This window comes from Xenopus laevis, chromosome 5S (assembly GCF_017654675.1).
Source record: "Xenopus laevis strain J_2021 chromosome 5S, Xenopus_laevis_v10.1, whole genome shotgun sequence".
In the NCBI taxonomy this organism is placed as follows: domain Eukaryota; kingdom Metazoa; phylum Chordata; class Amphibia; order Anura; family Pipidae; genus Xenopus; species Xenopus laevis.
Genome location: NC_054380.1, coordinates 48,633,211 through 48,655,216, shown reverse-complemented (window position 1 = coordinate 48,655,216; position 22,006 = coordinate 48,633,211). Strand labels below are relative to the sequence as shown.

Here is a 22,006-nt window from a genome sequence, read left to right as displayed (position 1 = left end):
TTCCCTTTAAATACCCAAATGTATAATTCCTTCCTAGATCTGCTATACTAGAAAGTGTTCATTAGTTAAAATTCTGAAGCAGCTTTCAACAGATCAAAATGGTTTGAATATTGTGTTTTTCCTGGGATGATACCAATAACCAAATGCTCCATTTTCATTTGCCCTTATATTTAAATGCATTCTGTCATACTTTTATTGGTATAGATTTATTTCTAAATTACACTGTTTACGCTGCAAATAATTCACTCTACCATGTAAAATGCAATTTCTAACCCAAAAAGTTTTTTTTTTTTTAAATTGTAATATTGGTGTGTGTAGGCATCCATCTCAGTTCATTTTGCCTGGTCATGTGCTTTTAGAAAGAGCCAGCACTTTAGGATGGAACTGCTTTCTGGCAGGCTTTTGTTTCTCCTACTCAATGTAACCGAATGGATTTTTTCTATTGAGTGCTGTTCTTAGATCTACCAGGGAGCTGTTACTTTCCATTGTTCTGATGATGGGCTGTTGGGGGTTGGGCTGGAAGGGGTGATATCACTCCAACTTGCAGTGCAGCAGTAAAGAGTGACAAGACTATCAGATCACAAATCACATGACTTGGGACACCAGAAAACCGACAATATTTCTAGCCCCATGTCAGATTTCAAAATGAAATATGAAAAAATCTGTTTGCTCTTTTGAAATACGGATTTCAGTGCAGAAGTCTGCTGGAGCAGCACTAGTAACTGATGCATCTTGAAAAAAACATGTTTTCCATGACAGTATCCCTTTAAATCAACAATCTCAATAATATTGTTCTATACGAAATTATCTCTTGCTTTAAGGATTTGCATAATGTTTATTTTATCTAATAAACTGTACTCACTGCATCAAGGTCTTGAGAAATATGTTGCTTGGCCAGTTTCTCCATTCTTTCACACACATCTGTGGAACAGGTGTCGTAATAATTAGCATATTGCTCAGCAAGGTCATCAATGTTCTCCAGTGAACCATCCTACAAATATTGAACACATTAAAATTATTAATGGTGACACAACCTTCTACATCCATATTCTGCTTTTGTCCATTAATCATAAATTTCAGTTAAGTTAGACATCAGTTACCCCAAAGAGTATTTTATCGATTACTAATAGTTTCTTCACAGGCATATTTTAGCCAGCAAAGAAAGGCCCCTAATCCCAATGCTTCACTGACATCAGTGGAAACCTCCTGTTACTTCTCATGAGCATCAGCTGAAATAAGCCATAGAAAAAAAACATGTTGGCAGGAATCTATGACCTGCAACCATCAATTATTCTAGGAAAAGGAGTGATATCTAGCAATAGCATGTGGGAGAATCACTGGGAAGTTCTTACTTAAAATACCTTCTCCAATTGCTTTCTATGGCTAACCTATTTGTAACCGTTTTTCTAATATTGAAGTGTAAAGTTTAATTTTTCAGCAACTCTGGGAAGGGGGGTCGCCGACTATTTAACTGTTCTAAATTGATACATTACTTGATACATTTCTTATTTTTTGCCCTGCTGAGCAGAATCCCTGAGTTTCATTAATGGTAGCTGTTAGAATTGGTCCAACAGTTGCTAATATTCCACAGAGACTGCTGAGAAATGTATCAACAAAATGTAGCTGCCATATTTAAAAATTAGGAATAGTGATAAGCAAAAAATGTTTAACCTAGTTTCGCCACAAAAAAGGCGGTCATAGACTGTGAAAAAATTTATTGAGGGTTAAAAAATGTCATCCCTACACTTCAATGCATTTCAGCGATTTTCCCATCACTAACTAGGAACATTAAACTTTAAACTTAAATTTTGGGAAAATGGTAAAAAAAAAAAAAGATGGAAAGCAGCTGTAAAAAGTATGTGTTTATGGTGAACAAAAAAACAATACAACTGAAAAATTGCTTGGAAGGTGAACACCCCCTTTAATTATGTCACAGAAGGCAGGGGATCATAACCAGATTTTTTTTTTACAACTATCCAAATTAATAAATGTAAAGAAATAAACCAGAATCTGACCAGCAAACTATTTTATTACAGAGAAAGTGTTTGTAAGCAGATAAAGTAAATGGTTCAAAAACAGGAACAGTCTATTCTCTTAGGTCTGAGAGGTCGGATGTCAACACACTGAAGCAAATTACATTACAAATTATTTAAGGCCAATGGCAATGGTGCTGTTTCGGGCCTGTGTTTTGTGGTGGCTACAAAACACCATAAAATACCCTGCCAAAGACAAACGGGATTTTCTTGGCAAAAACACTCAAATCAATTCCCACCCTAACTGACTTAGTCCTTTCCAAGTAAGACAGCATGCACATAACAATGCCTATGGAGGGATCACTCATGTCTCAGTCAAATCAATCATGGTAAGCGAGGTGTTGGTGAGACCCTTAAATGATAAACCCCTGGAGTAGTGGATAATAATAAAATGTACTAAAAAATCTGCACCTTGGACAGCAAATATCTAACCTTACAAACAAACAAACTAATATAATAGTCTAGGCATCTCAGCAGGTGGTTTTGGAAGATATTTTGAAAGGTACAAAAAGGATCTATATCCCAAATAGAACTATATTTGAGTTGAACTGGTCTTGAAATGCATGCCCCTCTAATTAATCTGGAGTAAAGACACTATTTTGTAAAATATGGATATAGAATAGCTAAAGCAGATCCATATGTCTTAAGTATAAACACCGTTAAACAAAGGATAAACTTGCAAGACACAAATTCTAATAAAAACTGCATAGTATCCAAAGACTGGGCCATAGAAGGGTTATTTACTCACCAGGAATGAGCTTTATAACGTTTATATATTCACGGACGCAATGATGCCTTAATCTGTTATCAGATAGTTGGCAAAGCTATCTTCTCACAAACGCTGCTAGCCACATTGACTGGGGGAAGGTTCTCAGAAGTTCCTGAAGTATTCTGTGGTTAACTGTAGGGGAACTTTGGAGCCTGCTGTCTTCTTTAAGGTCATACTAGGTATACTATTATCAGGTTTGTTATCTGTTTGTCTTGAAAGTTTTGTTTTTTAAGGGGAGGTTTTATTTCTGTTTTAATCAGAACATACAATAAATGTAGTTGACAAACTACATCCCACATTAACTGGGGGAAGGTTCTCAGAAGTTCCTGAAGTTTTCTATGGTTAACTGTAGGGGAACTTTGGAGCCTGCTATCTTCTTTAAGGTCATACTAGGTATACTATTATCAGGTTTGTTGTCTGTTTGTCTTGAAAACTTTGTTTTTTTTTAAGTGGAAGTTTTATTTCTGTTTTAATCACAACAATACAATAAATCAAGTTGACAAATCAAATGGGTGTTACATGGCAATGTTAACAGATTAAAATGATCTGTAAAGGACTACCACAGGTATATAAGACATTTGTTAGACATCATTATTACTTGTCATTCATTGGCTGTTTTCCTGGGCTCCTGTACTCCCACCAGGCACTTCACACTTTACTGAATTTCTGTGCAGTACCTGTAAGTGAGCATGATCATTTTTAGTACTGAGTCCACCAGGTTAATCCTAATCCTGGATGGGAGGGGAAGACCCCATTTAATGCATTACTACACATTTTTTGGCATAAAATAGTAAGACTAAAAAACTATAATCTTGCATAGACAGGGGTTGTGGTCTACTACTCCTGTTGTTGGGAGAAAGAAGATTTCCGTGTACCCCTTGCGTCCAGTTAGGCATCCGCTTCTGCTGGAGCTGAAAAAACTATATAGGATCCAAAGTTTGGCAGTGAAAATCATGCTGTATTGGATCTGTCACTTGACTCCTTGGAACATTCAGGAACCATTGTAGTGTATTTTGCCTTTTTGGTGGGCCACCTTAAAGGTAGAGGCACACAGGGGGATTTAGGGATTTGGGGAGATTTAGTCGCCTGGCGACTAATCGCCTCGTCTTTGCGGCGACCAATCGCCCGAATGCCTTCTCTCTCTCTTGTGCTGGCTAAAATGAAAAATCGCCTGCGCTAAAGCACGGCAATTCATTTTCCGAAGACGCACGAAGTTTCAGACGACTAAATCTCCCCGAATCGCCCAGTGTGCTCCTACCCTAAAGGAGAACTAAAGCTTAACTAAAGAAGTAGGCTAGAAATATTGCTCATTGTGTTTTGGGCTTGTGTACCAGCCCAAGGCAACCACAGCACTTTAGCAGGGAAGATCTGTGCCTCAAAATATGCACCAGTAGCTCCCCATCTTCTTTTCTGCTGATTCACTGCACATGCTCTGTGCTGTTATCAGTTAATAATCTTAGGGGCCGACTCCTATTATATATTGAGAATATAAATGAGGCAGTGCCGTTTTTCTGTCAGTTAGGTGAGCCGAAGAACAGGTTATTTCCTCAGCAGTTTTGGACCTGACACATCAAAAATTGGAAAAAGGAGATGAAAGAGAGAAGATAAAGAGTGGTTTCAGAGAACGGTCGGCATCGCTCAAAGAGGAAGCCTGCGAGGCGCAACGCGTCAGCGTTGACGTAGGCGGAAGTGACACGCACATGCGCAGTGGACTGTGAGGGACGCCACGGAGCTCTCTGCATATTGGATGGCTGTTTTACCGGCAAAGAGAGGAATACCGCGGACACCATACCACACACTGCAGGGACTTCAGCTCGTATGAGAGATCGGTGACGTAGGCGGAAGTGACAAGCACATGCGCAGTGGACTGTGAGGGACGCCACGGAGCTCTATTCATATTGGACGGATATTTTACCGGCAAAGAGAGGAATACCGTGGACATCATACCACACACTGCAGGGACTTCAGCTCGTATGAGAGGAATGCCGTTTTGTTTTTAAAAGTGATTTTAAACATTATTAAAGTATTTTTAAACGCTTTTCCGCACATGCCACTATTTTGTTGTCCAAGGAACCATTTGAAGAGCAGTTAATGTTCTGATTTTACATGGGCAGCCTGTGAGTATAATATACCACCAGAAGTGGAACCACAATCGTGTGGGTACTTGTCCTCACCATTTCAACTTCTCTTTTCACTCTAGCACATGCTTTTTACTTGATGGTGTTGTAATTGCACTTGGTAAATTATTCACCTGCACTTTAAAAAGGCTAAAGTGGGTTCAATAACACTGATAAATGTGTGAATTTAAGCCAAAGGAGGTGTGATTTTAGAAAAGAACGCTACACTATTATTGTCCTGTTTTTCTCCCTTTTGTCTTTTTTTGAGGATCGACCAGTGACACACCTTGGACTTTGATTTAGTTTAGCATAAAAGTCTGTAGTATATTGGGGCTTGGAGAAAGCCAAGAGATAAGACCATTAGTTGGCCTATAAGATCTTCTAACATCCGTAGCAAAGACTCTCTGAATTAGTTTGAACACTTAAGTTTCTCTAGAAGGTCTCATTATGTCAGAGTTACTGTGTTGAGGATAAAGCCGAGACATTGTGCCACTATTAAATTGTCGTGATATAGGACCACATTATCAATTGAAACACCAGATGATTTCTAATCAAATGGACTTCCGCAATCCCATCAACAGATGCTTCCAAAATACTTCAATACCATTGAAAAACTATGAAAAGTGTATCTACTAGCAAATACCAAGAAATGACGTTACAAAATTTACACAACTCCTATCACCAGTGAGGAGACATCATATGGGTACATTAAGCTCGGACAACTGTCTGAGATGTCATCAACCCCAGGCTGACCTCGTACATTGTCTTTGGCTTTGTCCTATTATCCAACTGTTCTGGGGTGAGGTTCAGGAATATTGGAAGTCTCTAACACAACAAACAAACACTTTTACTTTAACATGGGCAATTTTCAGAATACCACCTCCACAACTAAATCTTACACGCTCTGAGAGACAATTAGCTGAAAGGTTAATGGCAGCGTCTAGGAAAACTTCTTAAATCACTGGCTCTCCTCATCCCCACCACCGCTATCATTAGTTAAACAAAAACTTCACTACATTTTCCATATGGACTGGTTGGAATCTGCAATGAATAAAGAACAACACACAGAAAAGTTATTTTCCATTTGGATGAGTTACATTTCCTCACTCCCCACACATTTTTCAGACATAAAACATGGTATGACACTGAACTGTTACTTAATAACACCATTCTACAAGACACAGTTCAATATATTCAAAACCTACGCCAGTCACAGGAGCAGAATTTACAATCACCCCCCAGGAGTTACCAAATTAATTGGATGCTGCATACAAACGGTTAAGTATTTTTAAACTATGTATGGGAAAATACTGTTTTGCAGAGAAATATTCTCTTTGGGATAACTAATCTGAAAATGCTGTTTGGAAGGTTTCTAGAACCTAACCTAGAAAGTAACAAATATGGAATATACATTTATCTGTTTTTCTTTTACCTCCAAACCCCTTTTATGTTTGTTTATTTTGTATTGTTATGAAAACCAAATAAAAACAATTTTGAAAAAAAAAATTGTTGTTATACACAAAGCAGAAAATTCTCTTTAGGTGTATATGACCTACTACCACCTTCATCATCCTGGAGATGGTGAGACAGGGTCAGACTGGACCGGAGGGGCACCGGGAAAAACCCACTGAGCCCCAAGCTCTTGTGGGCCCCGCCGGTCCAGACCTGCTCCCTGCCGAATCTTCCACACCCTGCTGAATCTTCCTGCCGCGGCCTCCTTTTATCGGGGCAGGTTGCGGCAGATACAAGTGTGCACAGTGCGGCGGGGGGGGGGCTCAGCGGGGAACCTGGCAGGGCACTGGAGGGGGGCCCTGCTACAGCAGCCTGGTGGGCCCCGGGCCCCCCAGTCTGACCCTGAGGTGAGAGGCCTTATACCATTGAATCCAATGTTTTTCCTATTGAAAACAAAGAACTCTTCAGTGTGGGGTGTAAATGCAACTAAGTATAAAGAATCTTCCAATAGCCCACTGGCTAGCACATAGTCATGTAAGAAGATCATTCAAGTCTTCTATTCTACTGTAAAACATTTCAGCTTTATAAAGGAATTGAGCGTTTTCGCATTGAGGGCTAGACAGAGTGAATTACTTCCGAAATAGGAAAAGAGGGATCACCCAGCCCCATTTTGTTGGATTTGCTAGGTAAATCTTTCCTGTCTGAAGTGCAGTAAGTAAAACCTTGCTTAAATAACAGTAACATAAAAAATTTAAAATGTATCAAAGTAAGTAAAATATAGTTTCCCTGCACTGGTAAAACCCGTGTGCTTGCTTCAGAAATATTATCATAGATTATATAAATAAGCTGCTGTCTAGCCAAAGGGGCAGCCATGCAAAGGAGAATAGACACAGGTTACATAGCAGATACAAGATAAGCTCAGTGAAATACAAATGTATTCTACAGAGCTTATCTGTTATATGCTATGTAACCTGTGCCTTTTCTTCTTTTTCTCCAGCCTGAATGGCTGCCCCTGTGGCTACATAGCATAGCAGCATATTTATATAAACTAAATAGTAGGGTTTCTAAAGCAAACACACCAGTTTTACCAGTAATTAACTACATTATATTTCCTTTACTTTAAAGCACTTTATTTTTTCAGGGTTTGTTCCATTAAGATTCCTAGACAAGTGGGATGGGATATACTGAAATGAAAGGGAAAACTCATCAACAGAAGAACTAAACCCCTCTTGATAATTCGCAACACTCAAGTGTCTGGTGGAATCTCATACCATTGTGCTACTATTCCCAGTACAAATAGGCTTTTTCAGGGGAAACTGGACCTATTCAGAAAGGTCAACTGCAAGGAACCCTGTCTGGAAAAGGACAAGTCCTGGTCTCTTAGGCTATGGGCAGACAGGCTGTTGGCTCTGGCTGTTGTCAGCCTGTGTATTTTATCCAGCTGAGAGACGCAGATCTGCTCAGTGCCCCTGCTCCATTGATTTGAATCTGATCAGCCTGTGTGCAGTCACACACAGGCGGAGTTTGGCCCAAATACTGACATCAGCTCCTCTGTGTGTGAAAGCACACATGCTGATTGGATTCAAATCAATGGAGCTATACGAACAGGAGGACGGCACTCTGGTAAAAAACAGGTTTTTATTGTTGAGTACTGCTAAGATACATAGGCCTTACGCGTTTCGGGAACACCTTCCCTTAATCATAGGCCTATGATTAAGGGAAGGTGTTCCCGAAACGCGTAAGGCCTATGTATCTTTGCAGTACTCAACAATAAAAACCTGTTTTTTACCGGAGTGCCGTCCTCCTGTTCGTATAATTACTGTTGGCAGTGGGGACACTGCGGACTGAGCACCCGGCACTACAGAGGAGCAGCTAAGTGGTCGTGAGTTGAAGTGGTCCTATTCGTTTTAATGGAGCAGGAGCACTGAGCAGATCTGCTTCTCTCAGCCTGCAAAAATACGCAGTCTGACAACAGTCAGCCAAAAGCTTGTGTGCTCATCGCCTAAGAAACGTCCCTCCTTAGAATATGGACACGTGTGGATTTTCGCTGGTCCATAATATCACACTTATAGGAGAACTAAATCCTAGCCTATTTTAAACCCCCTCTCCACTGCCCCCCCCAAGCTCCCTCCATCTATTCTGTTGAAAAGTTCCAGTGTCCCGAACTGCCATAAATCTGCATAGTTGCGCAGAAAAGTTCAAAGTTGCCATTTTCCCCTATCTCTGTATCTCCATCTATCATTTCTGAGATACTGATCCTGCAGGAACATGCACAGTCAAAGCTGATTCAGGATATAAATTCAACTGGGCATGCCCCTACGAGAGCCATGTCGGCCATTTAACAAAAGAGGATCAGAAGACAGGGTAACATGACACCTATGTACTCCTCTGAGAAACTCTGGTAGAACGGCACACAGGGAAACATTTCAAAAGAACAGTTATTGCAGGGACAGCAGCTTGGAGAGGGCAGTGGAGAGGGAAGGAAGGTGGGCTAGGGTTTAGTTCTTTGCTTGATGGCCCAGTACAAATATCAATGCCATGCCAGGTCTATCCCGGATGCAACAAGCTCCTTCATATAAGGTATGCCTGCATGAGACTGTAATATCAGGTTGTTCTCTCTAACTAGAGGTGTTTTAAAGCCCAAATTGTAAAAAAACTGTACACTTTCATGTCTTTGTCTATGTATCATGATTTTGCAGTGAACTTAGGTGGAGGTGGTTTGCCTTGCAAAACTCTTGCCATTTGCAAATGACTGCACTTCCCTAGTCACCATAGGAGGCATAGGCAAGGTTAACTTCAAGTCAACTAGCTTTGGAGTGAGGTCCAAAATTTCATTATCCAACATATTACAGCGTGCAGAGAACAACCTTTCAGCAGGTTAGAAGTCACATCTAGAGTTATCTCATTGGGTCTCTGAATTGAAGAGCTGACTTGAGCTGACCTTATGTTTTTGCCTCCAAATGGAGCATAGACGGATGAGTGTATGTTTAGTAGAAGAAACCACCATAGAAACTTGCTTATTACCCTTCTAGGTATGTCAGGGACAGAGACCCCTGAAGAAGATGATACTATTCTGTCCATTACTTTCACTTTCCATTCTTCTGTTCCTAGATTTCACTGCACCCCCACATCCCCCCTCCCTACTCACCATCTCATTGTGTAGCCAGTGCACGGGCACGAGATTCTGGCATGATGCAAAGCTTGCCTTAATAACAGTGTTCACAAAATGGTGCCTGCCTGCCTGCCTGCCTGCTTGCTGTGAATTCCAAGACTAAAAAAAGATTTTAATATTTTTTACAGTGTAAGTGAGGTGTATTTTGCTTGACTAACATCATGGAATAGGATTTGGAATTATTTAAGGTTACAGGTCACCTTTAAAGAGAGGGGCAAGGAAGGATATGGAAGGGTAATTTCACTGATTTGTTTCCCTTTGCCACTGGTGAGATTTAACAGGAAAATCAGATTAGAGCAAAAAGCAAGAAGAGGGAAGTTGTAGGTATTTGCTGTTTGTTGCAGCATATTAGGGGAGATGGCAATTGTTCTGTTACCTCGATAGTATATTAGAAGCATACCGAAACTTTGGTGTACAACAAGGAGTACCACCAATGGAAAATGGTCCACCAAGCAACCCAGTGGGTTCATTAGGTTCCGGCTGAAGTTAATATGCCCCAGTAGGCCAGTAGTAAATCCCTGTCTAGCGGGAGCCTTCGTGGGTTACGTTAATGCTTTTCTGTTGGTAAAAGTAGTAGGGATTTATTCTCCTAGCTTTTAGTAGTAGGTTTGTAGCATGCAGCACTACATAAAAGTAATTACATAAATCATTTTAAACCAAATCCAATCCAAAAAAAAGGGTAAATCTGGGCAAACGCACTAAGACCCCTTCTTTTGGTGAGGTCATTAAAATGGATCTTAACCTGATATGGTCAACCATGTGGTGAGACAAATCAGGATGATCATAGAGTCATGTCTGGAGAGGATATTATCTACGGCCCAATTAGGTGTTTGCCTTTTGGGATTTTTATGCTAGTCTAGAGAGCCTGTGTGATTTTTTTTTTTTGGGGGGGGGGGAATTTCTTTGCCCTCAAACACTAGCTAAAAGGCTTCTAAGAGTTCAAGACTGCAAACACTATTAGGCTGTGAATGGCAAGTGTAAGAAAAGAAAAGTGCAAAGAAAAGTCTTTCTTCTGGGTTCAGAAATTGGCAGGGAAGTGGCTTCTTAGGTCACTGCAATGAAGGTGACTAGCCAATCAACTCAAAAACAAATATTGTAAATAGGCAACACAGCAATGACAAATACAAAAATGTTTACACAGTTCTACAGGGGCAGTATAGTATGTTCAACACTGTAATCATCCGTTTGTTGGAAACCCATAGATGACAGCTGGTTTGGGTTCCCTCTTTAGTGAAATAAATAAAGCCGGTTTTCAACTATGCCCTTTTAAAGGAAACTATACCCCCAAAATGAATACTTAAGCAACAGATCATATATCATATTAAATAATCGTACCAAACTGGAATATATATTTAAGTAAATATTACCTTTTTACATCTCTTGCCTTGAACCACCATTTCGTGATGGTATCTGTGCTGCCTCAGAGATCACCTGGCCAGAAATGCTACAAGTCTAACTGTAACAGGAAGTGTGGAAGCAAAAGAAAGAACTCTGTCTAATTGGCTTATGTGACCTAACATGTATGGTTTGTTTGTGTGCACCAAGAATTCGTAGGATCCCAGGAGGCAGCCATTTTCTATTGAGGATTACCCAATGGCACATACTACCAAGGCCAGAACTAGGGGTAGGCAGAGAAGTCACATGCCTGGGGGGGCGCTAGGCACGTAACTTCTTTGTTGCCTACCCCATGTCCGGTCCCTTCTCTCCCCGTGGTTTCCCCGTCTTGTGGAGCTTCCGTGCCTGCGCACTTTGATTTGCGCACGTCATTTTGCACATGCATGCACAAGCGACATTTAACACATGCATGCCCAGCCAGCACCGGGACCAGCCAAGTTGCCTAGGGTGCTTAGGCGGCCTGGCCCAGCTCTGCATACTACTAAAGAAGTATATTATTATTAAAATGGTTTATTTATATGATTTAAGATTTTACATATAAGCTGGTTTATGCAATATCTTTTTATAGAGATATAAGGTTATATATAGGTTTCATTTAAAGCCCCAGACTTATACACTTCAGAGTTAAGACCACAGTAACACCAAAAAATTAAAGTGCTTTAAAGTAATGAAAATATCATGTAGTGTTGCCCTGCACTGGTAAAACTGATATGTTTGCTTCAGAAACACTACTATAGTTCATATTAACAAGCTGCTGTGGAGAAATGGCGAAAATTAAAATACGGCTATATGGCACAGGTTAACTAATGGATAACAGATAACACTATTAGACAGACAGAGCTTATTTGCCATCTGCTGTGTAACTTGAGCTTTTTCTCCTTTGAATGGCTGCCCCCATTGCTAAACAGCAGCTTATTTATATAAACAATAGCAGTGTTTCTTAAGCAAACACAACAGTTTTACCAGTGCAGGGCAACACTGCATTATAGTTTTATTACTTTAAAACACTTTTTATTTTTTGACGTTACTGTTCCTTTAATACAGACAAGGATCGAGCAAAAACACAGCAAAAGACAGGTGGCAATAAATACTGTTAGGAACAGGCAAGGATCAAAACATACAATAAAATGGACATGAGCAGAATCTCAGGACCAGAAGTCAGCTGGACAGTGTACTATAGAGTAAATTATATTTATACTTTGAAGTGTAAGGATGAGCGCCACTTGACAAAGCTGAGCTCAGAGGGGTGCACATGTGCACAAGCAACCAGGAATGGGGCACTAAAAGGTGAAATAGTTTGTTTTGCACATTACAATTCAATAAATAGGACATCGTTTAACATAAGCCCAGTATGTACACTTTCCAGTCTACACACTTTCCAGTCTACAACCCTCTCCTTCACCCATTGGTTTTGACTTACAAATAAGTGGGAGTCCATTTTGCTTCCTTTCTAGAACCAAATATAGAATATTTCCCTGTTTGCCCTGACTAGTTTTAGAAACAACAGATTTTTCATGATTAAAACAAAAAAGAATTCAAGACATGCACCTTATCAGTGTTAAAGTCTGCTTGGGGGGGAGTTGGAAAGACAGTTGAGCAACTAAGGGAAATTAGTAGGGATGCACCGAATCCAGGATTCGGTTCGGGATTCGGCCTTTTTCAGCAGGATTCGGCCGAATCCTTCTGCCCGGGTGAACCGAATCCAATTTGCATATGCAAATTAGGGGAGGAGAGGGAAATCGCGTGACTTTTTGTCACAAAACAAGGAAGTAAAAAATAGTTTCCCCTTCCCACCCCTAATTTGCATATGCAAATTAGGGTTCGGTATTTTGACGGGGGTTCGGCCAAACCCAAAATAGCGGATACGTTGCATCCCTAGAAATTAGTCCTCATGACTGATCCACCCACCCATGACCACCCCCTCACAAGTCCCATAGGTGACCACCCCCTCAAAAGTCCCATAGGTGGCAGGTGAACCTCAGGTCCCAAGGTATGGCATTGGTCGGAGAACTCTTCTGAATATGTACTGTCTGTGTTTGGCAGGCATTGCCTTGCTCTCACAAGAATGGAGTGGAAAAAGAGGTATGGATTCCAAACTGTAGAATGGGCATTAACTTGGAGGTACTGTGGGCAGCAATGCTGACTTCAAATCTCAGAGTTCATCACTACCATGGGAAGTGTGCAATGACAGACTCAGAAGCAGATAATTCTTTCCCAAACATAATTTCATCCTAAAGGGAGGAATCTTGTATGTTTGTATAAAAAAACTATGCATATTTAATGGCTTAACATAAGCCCGAGTGTATGATTTTTTTGTCAAAAAAGGGTGGGATTTTTCTCTTTAAAGGGGTTGTTCACCTTCCAACACTTTTTTTTCAGTTCAGATTGTTTCAGATAATTAACCAGAAATAAGTACTTTTTTCAATTACTTTCTATTTTACTTTGTGCTACTGTCACTTACTGAGCTTTGGGACCAATGCAAAATACACTGAATATATAACATATAAATTTCACAACATAAGGCTTGTAAGTAAATAGTTTAGACTATTGGTACATGGCAGCTCATAAACCAGCACAATTAGCATCAGAATTTCATAATCAGCCCTGTAGCATCAGCTTACATGACAAATAAACATTTTCTGCTTGATAATTTGAGCCAACCCCAAAGCTTAGCTTCTCAATAGCTGCTCAGAGCCCACTGAGCATGTGAGTCTTGCAGACACTTTTCCAAGATGGGGACCCCTTTTGACAAGTTTGAAGTTCTGGATCATTGCTGCCATTGAGAAGCTGAAATTTTACGATGGTTCAATAAGTTCAGTATATAAAATATGTCATATTCATTTTTAGGGTTTAATTCTCCATTAAATAGATCCTCCAACCAAAATCTATTGTTTGTATAGTGAAGGGGAAAAAAAAATCAAATTTTTTGAAGTTCAAAATTTCATTAGCTGTTAGAATTGATACAATATTTTCTAATATTCAACAGATACTGTTGAGAATTGTATTAACTAATGTAGCAAAATGCAACAGTTCAGAATCCACACCTGGATTACTGAGCTGCCAGACTGAAACACCAGAGACAATTAGACTTTAAACCTCAAATTTGGAAAAACAGTAAAGAATAAAACATGGAAAGCAAATGAAAAAAAAGTCTTTATTTCTGGAGAACAGTCTGAAAACAACTGAACTGATAAAACGGGTTTGGAAGATGAATAACCCCTTTAAGAATAATTTTGTCAAGATACTGTATATTACACGCAAACATGGCCAGATTCAAAGGTAAGACAGAGATTGAAGAAAGTGCGGCAGATATATTCTTTTGAAAGGGGAAGCCTAGTAGTGATGAGCAGAGTGTGTGTTTAATGTAGAACTAACCCCTCCCCCCCCCAATTATAAAAGCTACCCTAGATAGTCCCTCCTCCCTGCTTTCTACCCGCATATTGCATTATTCCAGAAAGTGTCCGTGGCAACATGCTCACTTAATTATGCAGAGTAGTGCAGCGCAGCTCATGGGCACCATATTCCAGGTTTTTTTCTGTAAGGGAACGCTGTATTTGGCGTATGCACATTTGAAACAGTCCAGTATTTGTACCAAAAGTTCTGTAAATTGCCGAAGGGAGGAAGAAGATCTGAAGAAGACAGAAGACCCGGAATAACACACTATGCGGGTAGAAAGCAAGGGGGCACTATTTAGGGTAGTTGATAGGTCTTTTTTAATTGGGTGGGGTTTAGCTCTCTTAGTCCAGGGCCTCTCACTTTCATCTGCCAAGGGATAAAAGTTAATTTGATGTTGGTGTTATTTAATTCTGGGTAGATATGTATGGTCTTTGTTACATCTTGCACTAAACAATAAAATAAAACCAGTTTCAATTTAGCACTTACTGACATTTCCTGGTCCTGCCAAGCAGAGGAGAAGCTGGTAAAACTAATTGCCAGTTCATTAAGAAGCCTTCTGATAATGAGCTGCATAATGATTGCAGCTTAAGGAAGGGAGGGGTTTGTTTGTAAATGAAAATGAGCTCTGAACCAAAAGGCAGATGGTAAAAGAGGTAACATTGAAAACAATGTTTGATTCGTACTTACAATGGCAAAAAAGCAATATGGATTTATTAAAAAAAAACATTAAAGGCAGAACAGATTTTAACATGATTTATTATGCTCATTTTTAGCAAAGGTTTTAGGTGTATACAGTCCCTTTATGGTGCAAGTACCAGCACTTGTTAAGTGATTCTTGTCTGAAAGCAAGCCCTGCCACACTGCACTACTTGAATGGACATAATCATTCAAGTAAATATAAAGTGGCTCCCAGCAGAGAACCAGAGACAGAAGGGCACAGTGCACACAAAAAATCTGCATGCAATTGCTCTTATAAAACTTTTAGGTTAGAAAAAAAAAAACACTAACTAGATTTAAACAGTCCACTTATGGATAGAACCGCTCAAATCACATTCACACTATATAATTCTTTGGCAGAACTGCTTAAAAGAGAACTAAAGCTTAAGTTAACACAGGCGGATTTTCAATAAGTCTGGGACTGTTATATCGGTGCCTGGCTACTTTACACATCTGTGATGACAGGTCAAGCATTTTCTAAAGTTTCAGTGCTGGTACCTTTAAAGATTATATCCTGGTACAGGTTCAGGGAATCTGATTGGCTGGAGGATGAATACTGACCCTCAATTTAGCCAATCCAGTTTCTGTCTCCTTTATGGCAATTTTGGAGTAGCTATGAAGTACCGTACTGTCGCCGTCCACCACATGGTCCTGACACACGACTGCAGCAGCAGGTCAGTGAGTGAGCAGTGTTGGTTTGGTTTTGTGGGAACAGAGATTAATGGGGAGAAGTAACATGGTGAGCCAGAGTAGAGAACAATGAAAAATGGAAGAAAAAATTGGATCAATGAAAGTTAGTGTGTGGGAAAATAAATTAAATTATACAGAAAGGCAGAAAGGGGGAGCAAGTATATGTTGAGAACATAGAATTGAGGTAAGTGGCTTGATCAAAGAGATTGAAAAAGTTACTTGGATGTGAAGAAAAAGTAAGAAAATAAGGGAAAACGGAGGAAAGCAGGAGAGAAGACATGAAAATAACAGAAAAGCAATAAGTAGTGAAAAATAGAATATAGGTGGGGTGTTCCATATACTTTGTATATCTATAAATTATATGATTGTGAGCCTGTGATTCATGTTGATTCATGCCTTGCAGTGCATGGCACAGAAGTGTAAACTGTACCTTCATTTTATTCTGACAGCACTGTGATTGTGTGCTTGGGTACCTGTGCATGCGCTTAGGGTGCCAGTATACACTACTGTTCACTGTATAGGGGGTGCCAGTATCCATTGCTTCTCCGATATAATCTGCTTGGGGTGTCGGTATCAATTGTTTCCATAATTAACATTGCCAAGCCTGGAGAAGCAATCTGGATATTCCAGGGACTGTTGCTAATATTACAAACATTAAACTCATTTAGGCTAATTTACCTAGGACTCCATGCTTCAAAGTGCCATTACTTTTTGACTCATTAGCGTTAAGTGAAGTGTGTGCGACGATTTAGCCTCCCCAAATGAAAAAATGACCCTCCGCCCAGGAGCTTAACTAAAGAAGGAGGCTAGAAATGTTGTACATTATGTTTTGGGCTTCTGTACCAGCCCAAGGCAACCACAACCCTCTATCAGGGAAGATATGCGTCTCCAAAGATGTCCCAGTAGCTCCCCATCTTTTCTTCTGCTGATTCAATACACATGCTTTGTGCTACTGTCACTTACTGAGCTTTGGGACCAATGCAAAATACACTGAATATATAACATATAAATTTCACAACATAAGGCTTGTAAGTAAATAGTTTAGACTATTGGTACATGGCAGCTCATAAACCAGCACAATTAGCATCAGAATTTCATAATCAGCCCTGTAGCATCAGCTTACATGACAAATAAACATTTTCTGCTTGATAATTTGAGCCAACCCCAAAGCTTAGCTTCTCAATAGCTGCTCAGAGCCCACTGAGCATGTGAGTCTTGCAGACACTTTTCCAAGATGGGGACCCCTTTTGACAAGTTTGAAGTTCTGGATCATTGCTGCCATTGAGAAGCTGAAATTTTACGATGGTTCAATAAGTTCAGTATATAAAATATGGCATTTCTAGTCATATTCATTTTTAGGGTTTAATTCTCCATTAAATAGATCCTCCAACCAAAATCTATTGTTTGTATAGTGAAGGGGAAAAAAAAATCAAATTTCTTATTTACGTTAATTTCAAAATTTAAATGGTTATTTTCAAACATAATTGCAATTAAAAGTAGTATCTATTTGGTTCACATTCTCACATTAACTTTTCATCAATGTTGCAAGCCAGCTGATTAACAGGCCTGGGTCCCATTTTTTCAAGAGTCAGACCCAGAGAGCAGAAACACATAAGCACTGCTATTTTCAAATAGCTTTAAAGGTCAAGTAAACCTTTAAAATAAGTGAATGTAAAATTGGGATTGAGGATGCTATTCTAAGCACTTTTTCAATGTACAATTACTTATATTGTTTTTATTACAAGATACTAAGGGATACATGTATTGTTAATATGAATGAATTTAGTTACAACAGCGCCACCTGCTGGTCATTTTCCCACCATTCTGACCACCAAGTAGTCAAGGAAGTTGTTAGGAGAAAGAAAGAGGCTACTCTGATGTTCTTCTGCTTAGGAAAAATTATAAACATTTCTCAAATGTTTAATTTTGCATTGTCCAGCTTTTTGGGTTTTTTTGATTCATACTTTTTATAATTGATCTTTTAATGACTTTTATGGCATTCGTGATGTTAGTGAAATAAGGGATGAATATTGGTCGCTAGCACAAACATTTGCAATGTGAATAAATGTTCGCAAAATAAAAAAAAAATTGTTGCCTTTGCAAACACTTTGCCCCTCACACGACAGTAAGATAGTGATTACGAATTGTATAAATTGCAAACATTATTGCAATATTTTTTTTGCAATCTGCAATTAAAATTTGCAATGCAATAAAAGCCTAATGAAGAATATTACCTTGTGACAGGCAAATTTTTATTCACAAAGAATCTTATTAGAGAATTATATTCCTCCCATAGAGTTTAAAGGAGAAGGAAAGTCTTATTCCACTTGGGGGTGCCTAATGTTAGGCACCCCCAAGTGAATGTTATTTACTTACCTGAAACCCCGGGGCGGTGCTCCTATCAGCAGAAAACTGCACCGGCCTGGGGTTCTTCCAGCGAGCACCAAGGAGCAATCCTCTTCCGGCTTCTTCCTTCTTCAAATATACTGGGGCAGATGCATGCACAGTTGAACGAAATAGCTAACTTTTTAGTTAAAGTTCGGCTTTTCGCTCTACTGCGCATGTGCAACTGCGAGAAGAAAGAAGAAGCAGGAATAGGATCGCTTTGTGGTGCTCACTGGAAGAACAACGGGCTGGTGCAGTTTTCTGCTGATAAGAGCACCGGCCTGGGGTTTCAGGTAAGTCAATACAACCACTTGGGGGTGCCTAAGATTTGGCACCCCCAAGTGGAAGAAGACTTTCTTTCTCCTTTAATAGTGGTTTCAAAAAGCTCTAAAACCACAAAAATTACTGAGGAGTTCCATGAACATATAAAAGCACAAAGCCGAAGGCCAAGTGCTTTTATACAGGTCAAGGAACTCTGAAGTTAATTCTAATATCCTCATATTTTCCAACAAGGGGTACTTTATTTATTATAATACACAAGTTTTAGCACTCATGTGACACAAATTACATCACTACTCACCGGTAATAACAGATGACATCACTAGTCACCGTTTATATAGTGGATAATGTACACCCTACTTTAACTTATAAAGATATTATGTCACCGAGGAGTTATGTGACCATATAAAAGCACGAGGCTGAGCAGTTCCATGAGCATATAAAAGCACGGCCGAATGCCAAGTGCTTTTATACAGGTCGAGAAACTCTGAGGTTACTTCTAATATCCTCATATTTTCCAACAAGGGGTACTTTATTTATTATAATACACAAGTTTTAGGAGTCATGTGACAAAAATGACATCACTACTCACCGTTTACAACTGATGACATCACTAGTCACCATTTATATAGTGAATAAAGTAACCCCTCTTGTAAAATATAAGGATATTATAAGTTACCGAGGAGTTTCATGACAATATAAAAACACGAGGCCAAAGGCCGAGTGTTTTTATACAGGTCATGGAACTCTGAGGTTACTTCTAATATCCTCATATTTTACAACTGGGGGTACTTTATTTATTATAATACACAAATTTCAGTGAGTCATGTGACAGAAATTACATCAGAACTCACCGTTTATAACTGATGACATTAGAACTCACCGTTTATAAGGATATCATTTACAAGATATTCATGGCTCTTGTGTATTTATATCTAGTTACACCACTGGTTCTAAGGCTTATTATTCACACTACACCATAAGATTTACATAGCTAGACACTGTAAAATTCAATTAGTTAGCCAGATAACGGTCTTGACTATTATTGTAAAAAGCATACCAAGTATTTACACTACACCATGAGGTTTGATTCGATTTTGAGAGTCAGCATGATGCTGCCCTTTTGGTCCAAACCAGTAAACTGCACAGCAATTACATTCCAAATTCAGTTTAGCTAGTCACAAAAGGCATAAACATCTCATTTACATGCATCCTGAAAGTACTTAAAATGGGCATTTCTCCTGGTTTTTATTCACTATCGATTGGAATGAACTGTGTTTAACAAAATCTCATATGATCCAAGACATTCAAGTAGTTAAAAGTCATATGACTCCTCAAACAAACCCAGTGATCAAACGACCACGGTGACAGAAGTGACTAGCAGAGCCTGAGCGATAATTCATCTGCCCGTAGCTCAGTAGCACGTACAAAACTTGCCTGCAATTAGCCCCACACATACCCAGTGCTCCCACTTAAACTGCACTACTAAGCTACTTACAACCCTGACCCTCCTTTGCCACTTACCAGTATTCCCATTACATCTGTCCAAAGCCTAGACAAAGCATCTGGAATGTTGCTCTCTGAATGCGGCTCCAAGGCTGCTGCTTGCTCTTCTTCCATTGCTGTAATCCTGATCCAGAGAAAGCAGAGTGCAAACAACTCGACGTCACAACTTCAGACTCGACTCACCACGCCTTTGACGATAGTGCCAGCGGCTGTTGTGCCAAGTTCTTTCATGCATTCATCTTATAACTTTTAGATCTTGCTCAGTTACCAGAAATGCAACGCCAGCACGCCTGGTGATCCCTTAACAAACCACCGCTTGTACAGACACTGCAACCGGAGCATGGGCTGATCCAAAAAGTTCTACCAGGGTGATACGCGTTAGAGAATAAAACACAGTTTCAACGAAGGCACCGTACGCATCGGCAGGTCTTATAGTAGGGTTGTATATAAAAGATAGCAAACAAAGCCTGACTCCCTGTGTTGTAGTGTAAGTACATGTAAACACATATTTGAGTGCGTCCCTGTGCAAAGCACCCCTCCAACTGCATACAATAAGCTCTCCTGCCTTCACAAGACTCCACAGTCTGAACTAGATGAGGTAAAAAAAAATCAATAACAGTAGAGAGAACAGTGGTGAGGAGCGGGAGTCCAGCGTGCATTGGTTCGCACCAAATAAGTAAATGAGCATGAAACATCCCATCCCAGTCCCATACTATGAAATGCTAATAAGGGTATGTTTCAGACCTTTTTATACTGGCCAGTCATCATTATTATGTAAACCTATGTTTGGACAGTTTTTTTTAGTTTTAAAGGAACCGTAACACCAAAAAAGAAAGTAATTAAAAGGCAAGATTTGGAGTAAAACGCAGCCCTGGCAAAAAAAAATCAAAGCAGCCCACATATAAATGTGCAACATTAGAGCCCAGCCCTTCTCCCCTCCCACAAATTAAAAAAAACATTGGTGGCCAGCTCCCCCCGGGCCCCCCCTCCGTGCAAAAAAAAAACAAAAAACCATTGGTGCCCAGCTCCCCCAAGTAAAAGAAAAAAAGCATTGCTGGCCAGCTCCCCTGGAGTAAAAAAAACATTGGTGGCCAGCTCAACCAAGTAAAAAAAAAAAGCATTGCTGGAAAGCTCCCAAAAAAAAAAAAAAACATTGGTGGCCAGCTCCCCCAAGTAGAAAAAAGCATTGGTGGCCAGCTCCCCCAAGTAAAAAAAAATGCATTGGTGGCCAGCTCCCCCCAAGTAAAAAAAAAAGCATTGATGGCCAGCTCCCCCAAGTATAAAAAAGCATTGGTGGCCAGCTCCCCCAAGTATAAAAAAAATGCATTGGTGGCCAGCTCCCCCCAAGTAAAAAAAAAAAAAGCATTGATGGCCAGCTCCCCCAAGTATAAAAAAGCATTGGTGGCCAGCTTCCCCAAGTATAAAAAAGCACTGGTGGCCAGCTCCCCCAAGTATAATAAAAATGCATTGGTGGCCAGCTCCCCCCGAGTAAAAAAAAAAAAAAAAAAGCATTGGTGGCCAGCTCCCCCAAGTATAAAAATGCATTGGTGGCCAGCTCCCCCCGAGTGGAAAAAAAAAATTGGTGTCCAGCTCCCCCAAGTAGAAAAAAAAGCATTGGTGGCAAGCTCCCCCCACGTAAAAAAAAAAAAAGGCATTGGTGGAAAGCTCCCCACCGAGGAAAAAAAACAAACATTGGTGGCCAGCCACTCCCCCAAGTAAAAAAAAAATGCATTGGAGGCCAGCTCCCCGCATTGGTGGCAAGTTCTCCTCTAGTAAAAGAAAAAAAAACATTGGTGGCAAGCTTCCCCCGAGTAAAAAAAAACAGTGGTGGCCTAATCTCCCAAGTAAAAAAAAAAACAGTGGTGGCCAGGGTCCCCCATTACAGTTAAAAACAAAAATTGGTTGTCATTGGCTTTCCCCAAATAAAAGTTGAAAACAATACTGTGGCCAGGGATTAAAAAAAATTACAGTATATATAAAAAGTAGAATTTGATGGACATGTCTTTTTTTAACCTAAATTATTGTTACTGTTGTTTATTTATACAGGGAATAATACATAAGCTATTGTCACCAATTTCCATAACCATATAAAGAA

At 39.8% G+C, this 22,006-nt stretch overlaps 1 protein-coding gene across 3 annotated transcripts in view; it reads right to left on the bottom strand.

Moving 5' to 3' along the window:
- The window catches only part of sash1.S (SAM and SH3 domain containing 1 S homeolog), a 197,726-nt gene extending 176,864 nt beyond the window's left edge, over positions 1–20,862 (bottom strand). For 2 of the 3 annotated variants that reach the window (XM_018265305.2, XM_018265306.2), the window contains exons 1-2: positions 19,930–20,861; positions 863–991 (exon numbers count right to left, since the gene is read on the bottom strand). In XM_018265305.2, the coding sequence (XP_018120794.1) occupies positions 863–991; positions 19,930–20,025 (225 nt within the window). In that variant the 5' untranslated portion in view covers positions 20,026–20,861. Of the gene's footprint in view, positions 1–862; positions 992–19,929 lie in introns of all 3 variants that reach the window. The other variant, XM_018265308.2, reaches the window with a different exon arrangement.
- Between the last annotated feature and the right edge of the window lie 1,144 nt (positions 20,863–22,006).